This window comes from Oryzias melastigma, linkage group LG16 (assembly GCF_002922805.2).
Source record: "Oryzias melastigma strain HK-1 linkage group LG16, ASM292280v2, whole genome shotgun sequence".
NCBI classification, from domain to species: Eukaryota; Metazoa; Chordata; class Actinopteri; order Beloniformes; family Adrianichthyidae; genus Oryzias; species Oryzias melastigma.
This window is the reverse complement of record NC_050527.1, coordinates 2,911,788-2,924,208: the sequence shown is the minus strand read 5'-3', so window position 1 is coordinate 2,924,208 and position 12,421 is coordinate 2,911,788. Positions and strand designations below refer to the sequence as shown.

Genomic DNA, 12,421 nt, shown 5'->3' with positions numbered 1-12,421 from the left:
ACGTTACCTTAAATCTGCAATTGGAAATATAATTGTGTGCTTACCACATCAAGAAATTTTAGAAAAGGTTAACTTCTGTTTGTCTTTTGAGTGAGTTAAAACCTATCCCGTTTCTCAAACTGACCATTAAAGAAAAAGTTCTAAAGTTCACTAATGGTTTAAATTTGACATAGGAGTAAAAATTAAAGAAAACAAACACTATAAATGAAAGCCCAAGTAATTAGCACCGCTACCTAAATCTAAAAGTGACAACAAAACTAAAAGTGATTTTAATAATCATACTTTACAATTTGACTTTTTGTATGGTTGTCACAGATAACCATATATATATATATATATATATATATATATATATATATATATATATATATATATATATATATATAAATTGATGTTATGTATTTTCCGAGCGCTGGCAGCTACGCTCTAATGTAGACGAACAGCGACTGTTAATGACGTCATCAAGCGATAGTAACGTTCAAGTTTGATGACACGATTTGTCCATATCAATACGTTTGGAGGGCTAAATATAGGGGTAGGGAGAAGCCAGAGGGGAAGAATTTAGCATTAAGGGGTTGGAGGGTTTGAACCACCAAATGGTTCCCGAGCATAGCTTTGTCTGCAGCTCACCCCTCCCCCCAAGGAATGTGTCAAATGCAGAAAAAAAATGTGACAACTAATGGGACTTTACTTTATTCTCATGACTTATAGGATAAATAATTTAGAGATTTTTTTTTTTTTTTGCAAGTAACTTATCTATGGGACGAACACCACTTACAAAATGAAACTGCAGTTCAGAAGATGCTGATTGGTTTTCTCTTTTGGCCCTGATGGTCTAACTTTCCATGTTCTGCTTTTATATAGATTGTATAGACAAATCATAGCAAATTTAGTCCTGATCCATACATGAAAAAAGGATGAGTGACAATAAAGCAAGTCCTTTCTAAATATAAGGAATAAACTACAAGTGTAGTAGTAATCAATGGTTCTGACTTTTTAAATACACTTAGTCATCACTTGTTCTGGCTATTGATGCCTCCCTGATCTCAAACTAATAGAAATATATATTTTATAATTTCATAATGTTCAGTTGGCAACTATGGACAAAAATGTTGTTGATTGTCGACGTCTGAATTGTGTTACTTCATTTATCTCAAACCTTCTGATAAGAGCTGAAAAATATGCAGTTGTTGCATATTTGACCAGCGTTTGAGTCAAGCATTTTTTTTCTTGGCAACTAAAACAAAAAACAAAAATGGGTAAGGTTTACATATGGTTCTTTCTTTGGTTTGGCAGGAAATTAAAACTAAATATACACCTGTTCTGTGAAGCAGTGAACCGTAAAATGATTCAATTTGCTATATTTTAGCGTCCAAGCTTAAGTGGTCCAAACACATTTAAATAAAGCAAAATGGTGCCTTTGTCTTGGCAATAATAGATTCATAATAAATAAAAGCCTGAAAACCTGATTGGCCACAAACATTTTGTGAAGCAAAAGCCTCAAGAAAAATATGTTCATACGTCTCTAAAGACTCACAATGAAGCAGTTTAAACACAGAAAGCCTACCTTGAATCTTCACAGCATTGTGTAATGATCCTTTCAAAAGCTAACCATCCACAGAGAAGTTGTGGCTCAAATGTTGTATCTAGCTGGTTGTGGGTAAAAAGTTGACAAAGCACCCCCGCCCCCCCAAAAAAAACACACTCCTTCACTTCCTCCAAGACTCCAGAACCGGGTCACATGACTATTGTCACACTATTGTGACTTCCTGTGAAATTCTTGTGATGCCGAATTGTAAATTATATAGCAAAAAGATGAGAAGGTTTTTGTGCACCGCCGCCTTTCACTGCATGAAAGACAGATACTCAAACCTTAAATTTGCAACCTTGTGAGACTGAAGTTTGAGCAGAAATGTTCTGCTTCAGCTCCACGGAGCACCTGTTTGCTGACACCAGAACCACATCCTGCCCACTGATGGGACGCAGTTTCCATAACTCAATATTTTAAATTATTTTACCCCAAATTCTTTAGTGGTGTGAGTGACAGCTTTCTTACTTAAAAGTTTGAATAAAAAAAATATATATATGTATTAGTAATTTATTTTTAATTTTCTAAAAACTTATCTTTTATAATATCGCCTGAGTCATAAAAAAGTCAACTTTTAAAAGAATAATAATTCAAACTGCAGCTTTCTTTTTTAGGAAAATATATAAAAAAAAATAGAAAATCTTAGATTTTGACTTGAGGTTTAGTGAATTTGTTTATTTGTGCCACAGATAACATCGGCGTGTCTAACTTCCTTTGCATAACTGAGATGAGTATCTTGCGACATTATCCGAGCGTTGTCACATCTCGTGTCTCTCAGCACATCAAAACCTCCAACTTCATGGTGTAAAAACAGTACAAGATCATCAAATCAGCCCAGAGTAGAGCTGAATTTACTGGTCTCGTATATAAACATGTTTTTATCCAAGCGTGAAATCTAAAATTATGTATTTGTAGAAATATAACTTTTGCTAAAAAATAAAAAATTGGAAGTTCATGATTGCAAGAAAAGCGATGGGATGCTGTTGTCCTACCTGTGTGTTCGTGCGTGATGTTGCGTGCAGGAGGTTGGCTTGCGATCCCAGACTGTTGGAAGAGAAACGAAAGCTTAGTTTGAGTCGTCTTGCACTCTTTCCTTCCAATTTCTGAGTAACTCCCAACCAGAAGATGTTTCAGACCAGCCTGAGTCATCACAGTTGTGGCTGCTGATTTGTTAGAGGCTAAACAAGTAAACTGAAAACCCACATTCTCTGACTAAGGTAAAAGAATAGATCTTTACAATGATGCATGACCAAGGTTTCATGGCTTCTCTTGGCTTTTGAGCTCACTCACTTGCAGATTGGGAACTGGTGGTATCACCATAACAAAGTTGTCAGGAAAGAAGCCGCAGCGTCCGTGTAGCTCCCCCTCCCACCAGCCTTCATCTTCTGTTTCCTTCAGGGGGAGATTAAAGCGTCACATCAGAGACATGTCCTCTGGGATGTCACAAGAGCCAAGAAAAGGCAAGGCAAGTTCATTTGTATAGCACATTTCATGTACAGAGACAATTCAAAGTGCTTTACATGTAAAATTTGACTCAAGGAACTGATAAAAGACCAGATCCAGATGACCGGAGAGGTCTGGCTGGTACATACTGGGTCAGGAGGTCAGTCATGTATTTTGGTGCTAAACCATTCAAAGCTTTATAAACCAGTAACAGAACTTTAAAGTCTATCCTCTGACAGACAGGTAACCAGTGTAAAGACCTCAGAACTGGACTGATGTGGTCTACTTTCTTGGTCCTTGTGAGAACCCGAGCAGCAGAGTTCTGAATAAGCTGCAGTTTCCTGATGGATTTTTTTGGTAGTCCTGTAAAAACACTGTTACAGTAATCAAGTCGACTAAAGATGAAAGCATGCACTAGTTTCTCCAGGTCCTGCTTAGACATCAGATCTTTAATCCTTGAGATATTTTTGAGATGATAATAGGCTGATTTAGTGACTGCCTTAATGTGTTTATCAAAATTTAGGTCTGTGTCTATCACTACACCCAAGTTTCTGGCCTGGTTGGTAGTTTTTAGTTGAATAGATTGAAGCTCTGTAGTGACGTCTAACCTTTTTTCTTTAGCCCCAAAGACAATAACCTCAGTTTTGTTTTTGTTTAATTGAAGTAAGTTGTGACACATCCAGTCATTAATGTCCTCAATGCATTTACCAAGAGCCTGTACAGGGCCTCGGTCTCCTGGTGTCAGTCTAATATATATCTGTGTGTCATCTGCATAGCTATGGTAACTAATGTTGTTGTTCTTTATAACCTGGGCCAGTGGGAGCATGTAGATGTTAAATAGAAGTGGTCCCAGGATGGAGCCTTGGGGCACTCCACATGTAATTTCTGTTGGCTCAGATGTGAAGTCACCAATTGACACACAATATTTCCTGTTTTCTAATTACGTTTTGAACCAGTTTAGTGCTGGCCCATAAGACCCACCCAGTTTTCCAGTCGTCTCAGTAGTATTGCGTGGTCGACTGTATCAAACGCAGCACTGAGATCCAGTAAAACAAGCACTGACATATTTCCACTGTCTGTATTCAAACGTATGTCATTAGTCACTTTGGTCAGAGCCGTTTCAGTGCTGTGGTTCTAAGAAAAGGTCAAAAGTAACAAATACATAAAAAGTAGAGTTTCTTCATTTATTTTTAGTCAAAAACGAAAAATTATTATATTCTGAAAATGACTATGAGACCATGAGAGACAATTACAAATGAAAGAATCAAAAATATGCATTTAAAAAGTTTTATGATTAATATTAAAGCAGCAGCTGAGGTACTATTACTAATACTTAAATAAATTTGTATTGATGATTTCTTTCACAAATTATTAGTTCATTTAAAATAAATACATTTAATTTAAACATAATTCTCAGTGTTTAAATATATCTGTTTTAATTTTTTTTTGCTTTCCCAAATTTTAACTGATTAAACTGATTAATTTAGTTGATTTAATATCTACCAAACTTTTAATAATTAAATGTATTTTTTCTTGAAATACACAGAATTGTGATAGAATATTCAGATTGTTCATGAATAATCTTTTGCACATTTTTTTTCTCCTTCAAAGAGCCTTTTGTTTTGTAATCATGTGTACTTATAATATTTGTTGGGGGTATAGGGATGGGTATGCCCCCCCCATAGCTCCGCCCCTGCTGCATATGTGTCCTTGTTGGCATTGATTTCTTTTTTCTACCTGCAATTCTAGTTTGACAAATAAGATTTGATGTGTAACGATAAAAATTAAACCTGTGACACAGGTCAACTTTTTAAAATCTATAGAAATAATCATTTTTCCCGTTCGCTTGAGAATTGTATTCGTGTGAAACAAGCTTTAACATTTCCAGAACACGTTATTCTGTTCAAGGTGGCACATATTTTCCTTGAAAACACAACTGGTTTGTGCAGTTTGACAACATGCTGACTGTACACCAGCAGCTATATCGAAAGGACAGTCCGTTCAGAGTGACACCACAGATAATAAAACAAAAAGTGTGAGAAATGACGTTAGAAGCAAAAAGCGGTCAAACCTTTCTGAGCAAAACAAGAACGTCTCCTTTTTTCAAGTCCAACTCGTCCTCTGATTGGGCCTTATAGTCAAACATGACTTGACAATGCTCCACTTCTGAAAAAGTTCAAATACATACTTACAATAAATGAAATTTGGTACAATAAATGCACGTTATTTCAAAATAACAAGAAATTGGGTTGGGAAGCAGAGATAAGTCATAAACCTTTAACCTTGATCCTGTGCAATGATTAATGAAGACCTAACATTAGCATGTCAAGCTTTCAAAGTCACATAAAAGTTCAGCAATCTACTGTGAACTGTCAGGATGCATAAAGAAACTCGCCCAGCCGGTTTTAAACTGACACTTAAAATGTCATGGTTCAAACAAAAAGAAAAAAAATGTCACACCATTAAATGACTTAAAACAAACTTACCAGTTTTTGTCTGGTTTCTCACACTTGGTTTCCGGGACATCTATTTATACATCGATGCAAAAACGGCAAAGTTAAGGGAAGAACGTCCTGACAGGTTTGGGAGTTTGTGCAGCACATACCTCCTTGGTGAACATTGCATCTGACAGTTTGGGTCTCGACTTGCCTTCAACGTGCTTCAGATCTGTCAGAATATAAACAAATACAGTTTGAGGGGACTCAAAAAGGCAAAAAGAAAAAATTGAATTTGATCACCAACCTTTGGGAGGCAGGAAAATTTCTGAGACAAAATTTGATGGAAATGCTCCAACTTTGCCATTTTTCACACCCATCCACCATCCGTCTTCAATCTGATGGGTTAAATTAAATACAAATAAATCATTTGAGAATCAGATCCTGTCCTGAAAGTGAAAAGAAATGCCAGCTTCTTCATACCTCTCTGATGATTTCAATGGTCTCGCCGACAACCAGCTCCAACTCATCCTCGTTCTGCGGAGTGTAAGCGAAGGTGACCTCACATTGTCTCACCTGCTTCACTTTTTTGGCTAAAAAAAAAACAAAATCAAAACAAAGCAAAGAAAGATGTCAAATTCACAAAGTAGTCCTCAAAGTTACTAGGATTTGTTTCCCTTTTGATTCTGATTACATGCACCAGAAAAAAAAAACACAACTCAACAAATATAAAACAAAAAAATGCATAAAAGACAAAAGTATAAAAAGAATTTTACGTTTTCTGATGCTTCTTGGCTCCCTTTTGTTGTCGCCAATCAAATATACAGGAATCTCCTGCAACACAAAAAGTATTTATTTTAAAAACAAGTATCATCAAACAATGAAACATTACCGCCAGCATACCTTCACAAAGTTAACAGGGAAGATGCCCCGTTTTCCTCTCAGCTCGCCGTACAACCATCCCTCCTCGCTGGCCTTGGTGACATTTTTGAGCACATCTCCCGTCTTCACTGTGAGCTCGTCCGACGCCGTGCCCTCGAAGTCCAACAGCACCAGCACCTCTGCAGAGCATCCACAAATGGGGCAGAAAATTAGATTCAAAGGCTGGTGCCTCACATAGTGATGCATCCTGACATTTTGGAACCAAGCTGAGAATGTAATCAGTGGAGGCCACACTGAAAGACGTTAAAGGAAAAGTACTTTATTATTACAGATTTCATTTTGTCAGCGGGAATTCTCGACACGTATAAATCTGTATACTTTACACCAGTATGTTGCAGGATATACAGTTTTTGTTTTTTTCTTTAATCTAAATCAAACCTGAAACGATTTTTCACCCTCATATCAACTTTTAAATATCAGCAAAAACCTGTGTCATTTCACAACAAACTGTAAGCCCGGCGGGTTTCCCTTTTAACCTTTTGTTTCTAAAAAAAAAAATAAAATAAAAATCAGAAGAGTATCATGTAAACAAAGCACACTTACCCATTGTGTCTCCTTTGGGCTTGTCTTCTTTCTTACTTTACCCAGCAGCAAGGAAACTTAAAGAGTGGAAGGAAGACAGAAGGACTGGTTCCTCTGTCTGACCGAGCAATATGGAAACTAAAGGCACTTCTTCCTTCTAGTCAAACATTAACATTGAGCAACATTTTCCTGAAGCCAGTCGGGACAAGTCAGACGCAAGGAGTAGGAGGGGTCAGAGTGAAGACATCACAAGAGGAGGAGAGAATGAGACAAACAGGTGAGACAGGTTCACTGCGACAGCACAAGGCTTAAAATAATGTCGTCTTAATGTGGGTAACAATGCAACTACTCTGCAGAAACCTAAATAGAACAGGGTTTTCCAGACGGGGTGATGACTTTTCAGATGTTTTGTTCTGTTCTTTTGTTTGATCGTCTTTGTGATGAATTCACAACATCACTTTAGGACGTGTCAAACTCAAGGCTACAGATAATTTTATTTTATTTTTATTAATGCCCCGATGTTATCTTGCGCTCATTTCTAACTTGTATAATTTTGACTAAATATATTTTTATGGAGAGTAAAATATTGAAAGTTATATAAGGTTAAAGTTTATTTATTCTGGAATAATATTCCTGCCTTTTTATTATTCATAATTTTGTTAAAAAGTTACAGTTTTAAAATTTTAGAAATTGGCATCATGCTAGCTTTTTGGACTATTGACTAAACTAAAAAATGTTTAGGCTATTTTGGAGTTTGGCTAAAATTTCAGCAACATGCTAGCTGTTTTGGCTAATTTAGGCTTTTTTTTAGGTTATTTTGGAATTAGGCTAATATTAACACATTAGCTGTTTTGAACAATTTAGGCATTTTTTTCAGTTTTTTAGGCTATTTTGAAGTTTAGCTATTTTTTAAGCTAAATGCTAGCTGTTTTGTCCAACCTGTTTTTTCTGTCTTTTTAAGGCTAATTTGGCATTTAGCAAATATTTTAGCTGGCTATCAGCTTCTGTGTTTTCAGCTATTAGCTTCGGTGTTTTCAGCTATCAACTTCAGCATTTTTAGCTATCAATTTCAGCATCTTCAGCTATCAGCACTAGCATCTTCAGCAGCCAAATTCAGCTTACAGCATTCACACTAGCATTATTGCAGGTAAAGCTATATATCTACTGTAGTTCATAATTATATTCAAAAGTTACGGTTTTAAAGTTTTAAATTTTTGTTTTAGTGTTCAATAAATGTTTATCCTGTTCGGCCTGCGATCTAAGGTGTGTTTTGAATTTTGTCCCCTTGTGCGATTGAGTTCGACACCCCTGCTTTATATATATTTATTTTATTTTAGAGCAGCTTTTGCCAGTTACCTGGCAGTGGCGTCCTTCTCCGCAGGTCAAAGTTGCAGATGAAATTCGAGCTATGCTTTTCTCCCTGTCATCAATGAGGGCGGTGCATTTTTGGCACACTGTCCTGCATTTTTTCCCTGCTAAGTAACACCTGCTCTAGAGCTAATAATAAGCTGGATCAGGTGTGTTGAGAAGAGTAGCAGAAACAATAAAAACTCACACCAAATGATCATTCACATAGCCATTGTCTCTTTAATTTACAGCCTAAAAAGAAACAAGAAAACAGTGACAACTGAAAAACAGAAAAATTCCCTAAAGTCATCTTTTCACAATAAATGGGAATCTGCTGGCCTGTATTCTTCAAGTAAGACCTCTGCAATAAGGCACACCAGAGGTACAATTAAAACACATTCTAGACCAAAAAAAGCATATTTGTTTTACATTTTATTCTTTGTTTCTACAAATATTTTTTATTCCTTCATAAAACTGATTATACAACTGATAATTTGCTTAAAAGTTAGCAAACGTGCAGGAGAAAAAAATGCATCCAAACCCTTCACCACAATCAAAGCCAAACTCCAGAATTTTAAGGCACAATCAGACATATTTTACACAAACTAGTTCCATGTATGATCAAGAAGAAGCCACGTTACTCATGAGTTTGCTAAACATCCTGCGATAATGGGAGTATAAAGTTGCATTATATTTCTAGCTGTTGTGAAACAGTTTTATAGTGTGTAATGAATGACAACAGTGTAACCTTTGACCCTGCAAGGTTTGGTCCCAGTGTCAAATCAGGGTGTGTTAGGGATGACACTGTTTTCCAGATTTAAAAAAAAACTGCTTTGTAAAGTTTAAAAAACAAATAATCTAGTTTCATAATTTACTTTGACCTGACGAAAGGTACAACTTGACTTTATAAATGTTGTTTTAGTCATTAGCCATGAAAATATTTAAAGATTTTTTTTCATCACATCACGAAAAAACATAATATTTCACAAAAACAAAAATATTCACATCAGAAAACCAAAAAGAAAGAAAAAAAAAACCTATTTAAACTGCCACAAGAAACGCTTAAGAACAGTGTTCTTATGAGTCAAGAATAACTATGGAGATATGTTGAGGTCAGCTTACTGTGAAACTGAACTAATAAAGCATTTTCATTTCCATTGATCGTTCCGTTGTGGTCAGTTCATGATTTCCTTCAACGACACACGGGGCTGGCAGCAGTTTCACCAGACGCCTTCACGGCTTCCCTCACTTCTCTTCCTCTCTGTGATCCTGATCTGCTTCCTCTCCTTTCTTTCCACTCGTGTCCCCGTTGGCCTGGAACTTCTCAAACGGCCACTTAAGGCTGGTCTTGCTGGCTCCTCCAGTGGCTTTGCGGATGATGAATCGTGCTCTCCCAAGGGACTGGTTCCCCTGTCCTGGCTCTCTCTTGTCTGTCCACTTGGACTCTTCATCTCTGTCATCGTGCTGAAAAGTAAAAGATGCAAAGAAATAACGACTATTATAATAGCTTGATGTGGTTTAATCATTTAAGCCTTAGTCACGTGCACCTGTATGGGGGGTTGACCCATACTGGTGCTGCAGGGTTTTGGGTTGTCTGGGCCCATGGAGAGTCTTAGAGAGGATCTTAAAGACCTACTCTGATGAAAAGTGTGTTTTTGTGGCATTTTTCTGATGATGGAAGACATTTATTGAGAAAATTAAGATTAAAATTGCATTTCTTAGTATTTCTTTATTCAAATCCTTGTGAATCAGACACAGGGATTTCTCAATACAGCTGGATTGCTACAATATTACTCACCATTTTTGTTGCACTGGTAAAGTTAAGTTGGGGGTGTGACGGACTGTAAGCTAGCAGGAGAGCATGTAAACAGAGAGCTCTCAGCTGTAGGGAGGGGAAGGGGAGTTGTTCTAATGAACTAGTGCTGCTCTGCAGAAACTATGTCCTAGAAAACCATGCAAGCTGGCTAAAAACATTATGATCATAATTATAAATCCACTAAGAAAACTTAAATGTTGTATTTCATAAATATTCTGAGTTATCTCAAGTCTGACATATCTTTGTACGGATGTAAACCTCTGTTGACAGTATTTAACATGCATTCTTGGTTGATTGGTTGAAATAAAGCATTTCAATTAAATTCAAAATAATGTATAAGATGACCAGAGTCTTTAAAGTTCCACTCCATCCATATGTTTTTCTATTGTAAAATCTCTCCCAGGGATCTTATAATTACGTTTTTAGCCTAAATCAATAAGCCTTTTGTTGTTTTTTAGGACATATTTTATGCACAGCGGCAGTAGCTCATTAGAAATACAATTCTGGGTTATGGGAGGGATTGTTGGCGAAGAGAAAACCCTCCCCCTCCCCATCCCTGAGAGCTCTGTTTTCCCATTTATTGCCTCAAGCTAACATTAGCAGCGCAAAAACGCTGGCGGGTAATAGTGGATCAATTCAGTCGTACAGTTTTGAGCCAGAATGTCAATTCATTGAACGCTCATCATGTCTCACACACCTAATCATGAGCGGGCCAGGGAGAGTGCATGGGGGGAGGAGACTTTGGCACGACCATTTCAGTAGCTGCATCATTAGTCAGCATTTTCAAGCATCCAGTTTTCTGATCCAACGTGTCTGAATTAAGAAATACTCAGAAATGCAGTTTTAAATGTAAATTATTTTATTTAGGTCCTCTATTTTGAGTAAAAACTACAAGAAAATGTTAAAACACAAAAAAAATATTTTCACTTATTTTAATTATTTCTTGTAGTTTGATTGAGGCGTGTATGGCTACCTTAAGAGACATCATGAAAATGTAACGATTATTGTGTTTCCCCATAGATAGTGCACTACAAACACATTGACCTTTGTTTAAGTACAAAACGTTATTCTGCATTCATGTGATGCTGGAAGATTTATCGTTTTTTCTGGTGTTCATGTGTGTTTTCCGAGTGGGACAGTTGTTTTCCATCATTTCAACACCATGGGAAGGATGTGTTTTTCCATGATGAATAGCAATCCATTGGCATTAAAATGAGAACAAAAGCCACAGTTTTTAAATAGAAATTGTCATGTTTCAAAGTTTATACATTGATTTTTAATCACAATTAAAACATGTTTTTGCCCAAATTCCATATCATGTATTTCTCTTATGAAGTGAATTACCAAACACTCCTTATATCTGCCCACCACCTGGAATAGCCCATGGTGTTTACACTGGACAAGCAAGGAGGGGCTTCTTCTACTTCTTTTTCTACTCGTCCACCCCCAACAGTTTGGAAAAAGCTTGGTGCAAAATACTGGAAGTGGTGCAAATCTGGCTCCAGGTTATTTTTCCTTTTTTTCTTATTTTTCTATTTGGAAATATAGAAGACTTGAGGTCAAATTATTCCAGCCGGACACAATTTCTCCTTTGAGATCAATTTGAAACCTTTGGCAGTTCTGTGAATTAAAAAGAACATCATTGAAACGACATCCTTACCTACTTCATCCTTTACTTACTCTTGCATGTTGTTTAAGTGTTCTCTACGACCTGTCAGCCATAGAACAAAAATGTGCATGAACGTTTTTGCTTCCCCAAGCAGACTATGACCTTGATATTTAGTGAGAACCATCCCGTAAAGGTTTGCCTGTTTTTTTACCCTCAGACAACCCGTATCCACCCGCAAGGGCAGTTGTGACTAAGGCTTAAAAACAGGAAATGAAGCCTCCTCACCAAGTAGTACTTCCTGTTCTTTGGAGTAAACTCTGGATCCCAGCCTTTACTCTCTGGGTGTGCACTATTCATAGAACTGCTGTAGGAAGTGTTTTCCTGAAAACTGCTTTTGTTCCAGCTTCTTCCACATATTTGTATTTGCTATAAAATAAGAGAAGAAACAAAAAAAATAAACTGAAAATGAGTCCATAAATAGAATAAATAATACATTTCTGAACTCACAAAATCTCCCAGAGGCCGTCCTCCTTGAGCTGGAACTGTGGACTCTCTTTGGCACGGCTTCGTCTTGTGAAATTCTTCATCTTTTAACTCAGACTTGTCTTGAGTTTCAAGTTTTTGAGATTTAGAGGAAGAGGAAGAGGAGGATGAGCTGGAGCGTCTTCGCTTCTGATCACTTTTCCAACAAAAAGAATAGCAGACAGTTAGATTTAGCA

The 12,421-nt window shown here is 36.8% G+C and overlaps 2 protein-coding genes across 5 annotated transcripts in view; both read right to left on the bottom strand.

Annotated features, from left to right (window-relative positions):
- The window catches only part of sh3d21 (SH3 domain containing 21), a 15,580-nt gene extending 7,186 nt beyond the window's left edge, over positions 1-8,394 (bottom strand). The window contains exons 1-11 of the mRNA XM_036215814.1: positions 8,287-8,394; positions 6,952-7,119; positions 6,370-6,527; positions 6,243-6,300; positions 5,950-6,059; positions 5,774-5,864; positions 5,637-5,698; positions 5,518-5,557; positions 5,103-5,197; positions 2,879-2,980; positions 2,578-2,632 (exon numbers count right to left, since the gene is read on the bottom strand). Of these exons, the coding sequence (XP_036071707.1) occupies positions 2,578-2,632; positions 2,879-2,980; positions 5,103-5,197; positions 5,518-5,557; positions 5,637-5,698; positions 5,774-5,864; positions 5,950-6,059; positions 6,243-6,300; positions 6,370-6,527; positions 6,952-6,955 (775 nt within the window). The 5' untranslated portion in view covers positions 6,956-7,119; positions 8,287-8,394. The remainder of the gene's footprint in view (positions 1-2,577; positions 2,633-2,878; positions 2,981-5,102; positions 5,198-5,517; positions 5,558-5,636; positions 5,699-5,773; positions 5,865-5,949; positions 6,060-6,242; positions 6,301-6,369; positions 6,528-6,951; positions 7,120-8,286) is intronic.
- Positions 8,395-8,491: 97 nt separating this feature from the next.
- Positions 8,492-12,421, bottom strand: part of thrap3a (thyroid hormone receptor associated protein 3a) — a 46,032-nt gene continuing 42,102 nt past the window's right edge. For all 4 annotated transcript variants that reach the window (XM_024267202.2, XM_036215813.1, XM_024267201.2 and 1 more), the window contains 3 exons: positions 12,210-12,381; positions 11,988-12,128; positions 8,492-9,741 (listed from right to left, as the gene is read on the bottom strand). In XM_024267202.2, the coding sequence (XP_024122970.1) occupies positions 9,523-9,741; positions 11,988-12,128; positions 12,210-12,381 (532 nt within the window). In that variant the 3' untranslated portion in view covers positions 8,492-9,522. The remainder of the gene's footprint in view (positions 9,742-11,987; positions 12,129-12,209; positions 12,382-12,421) is intronic.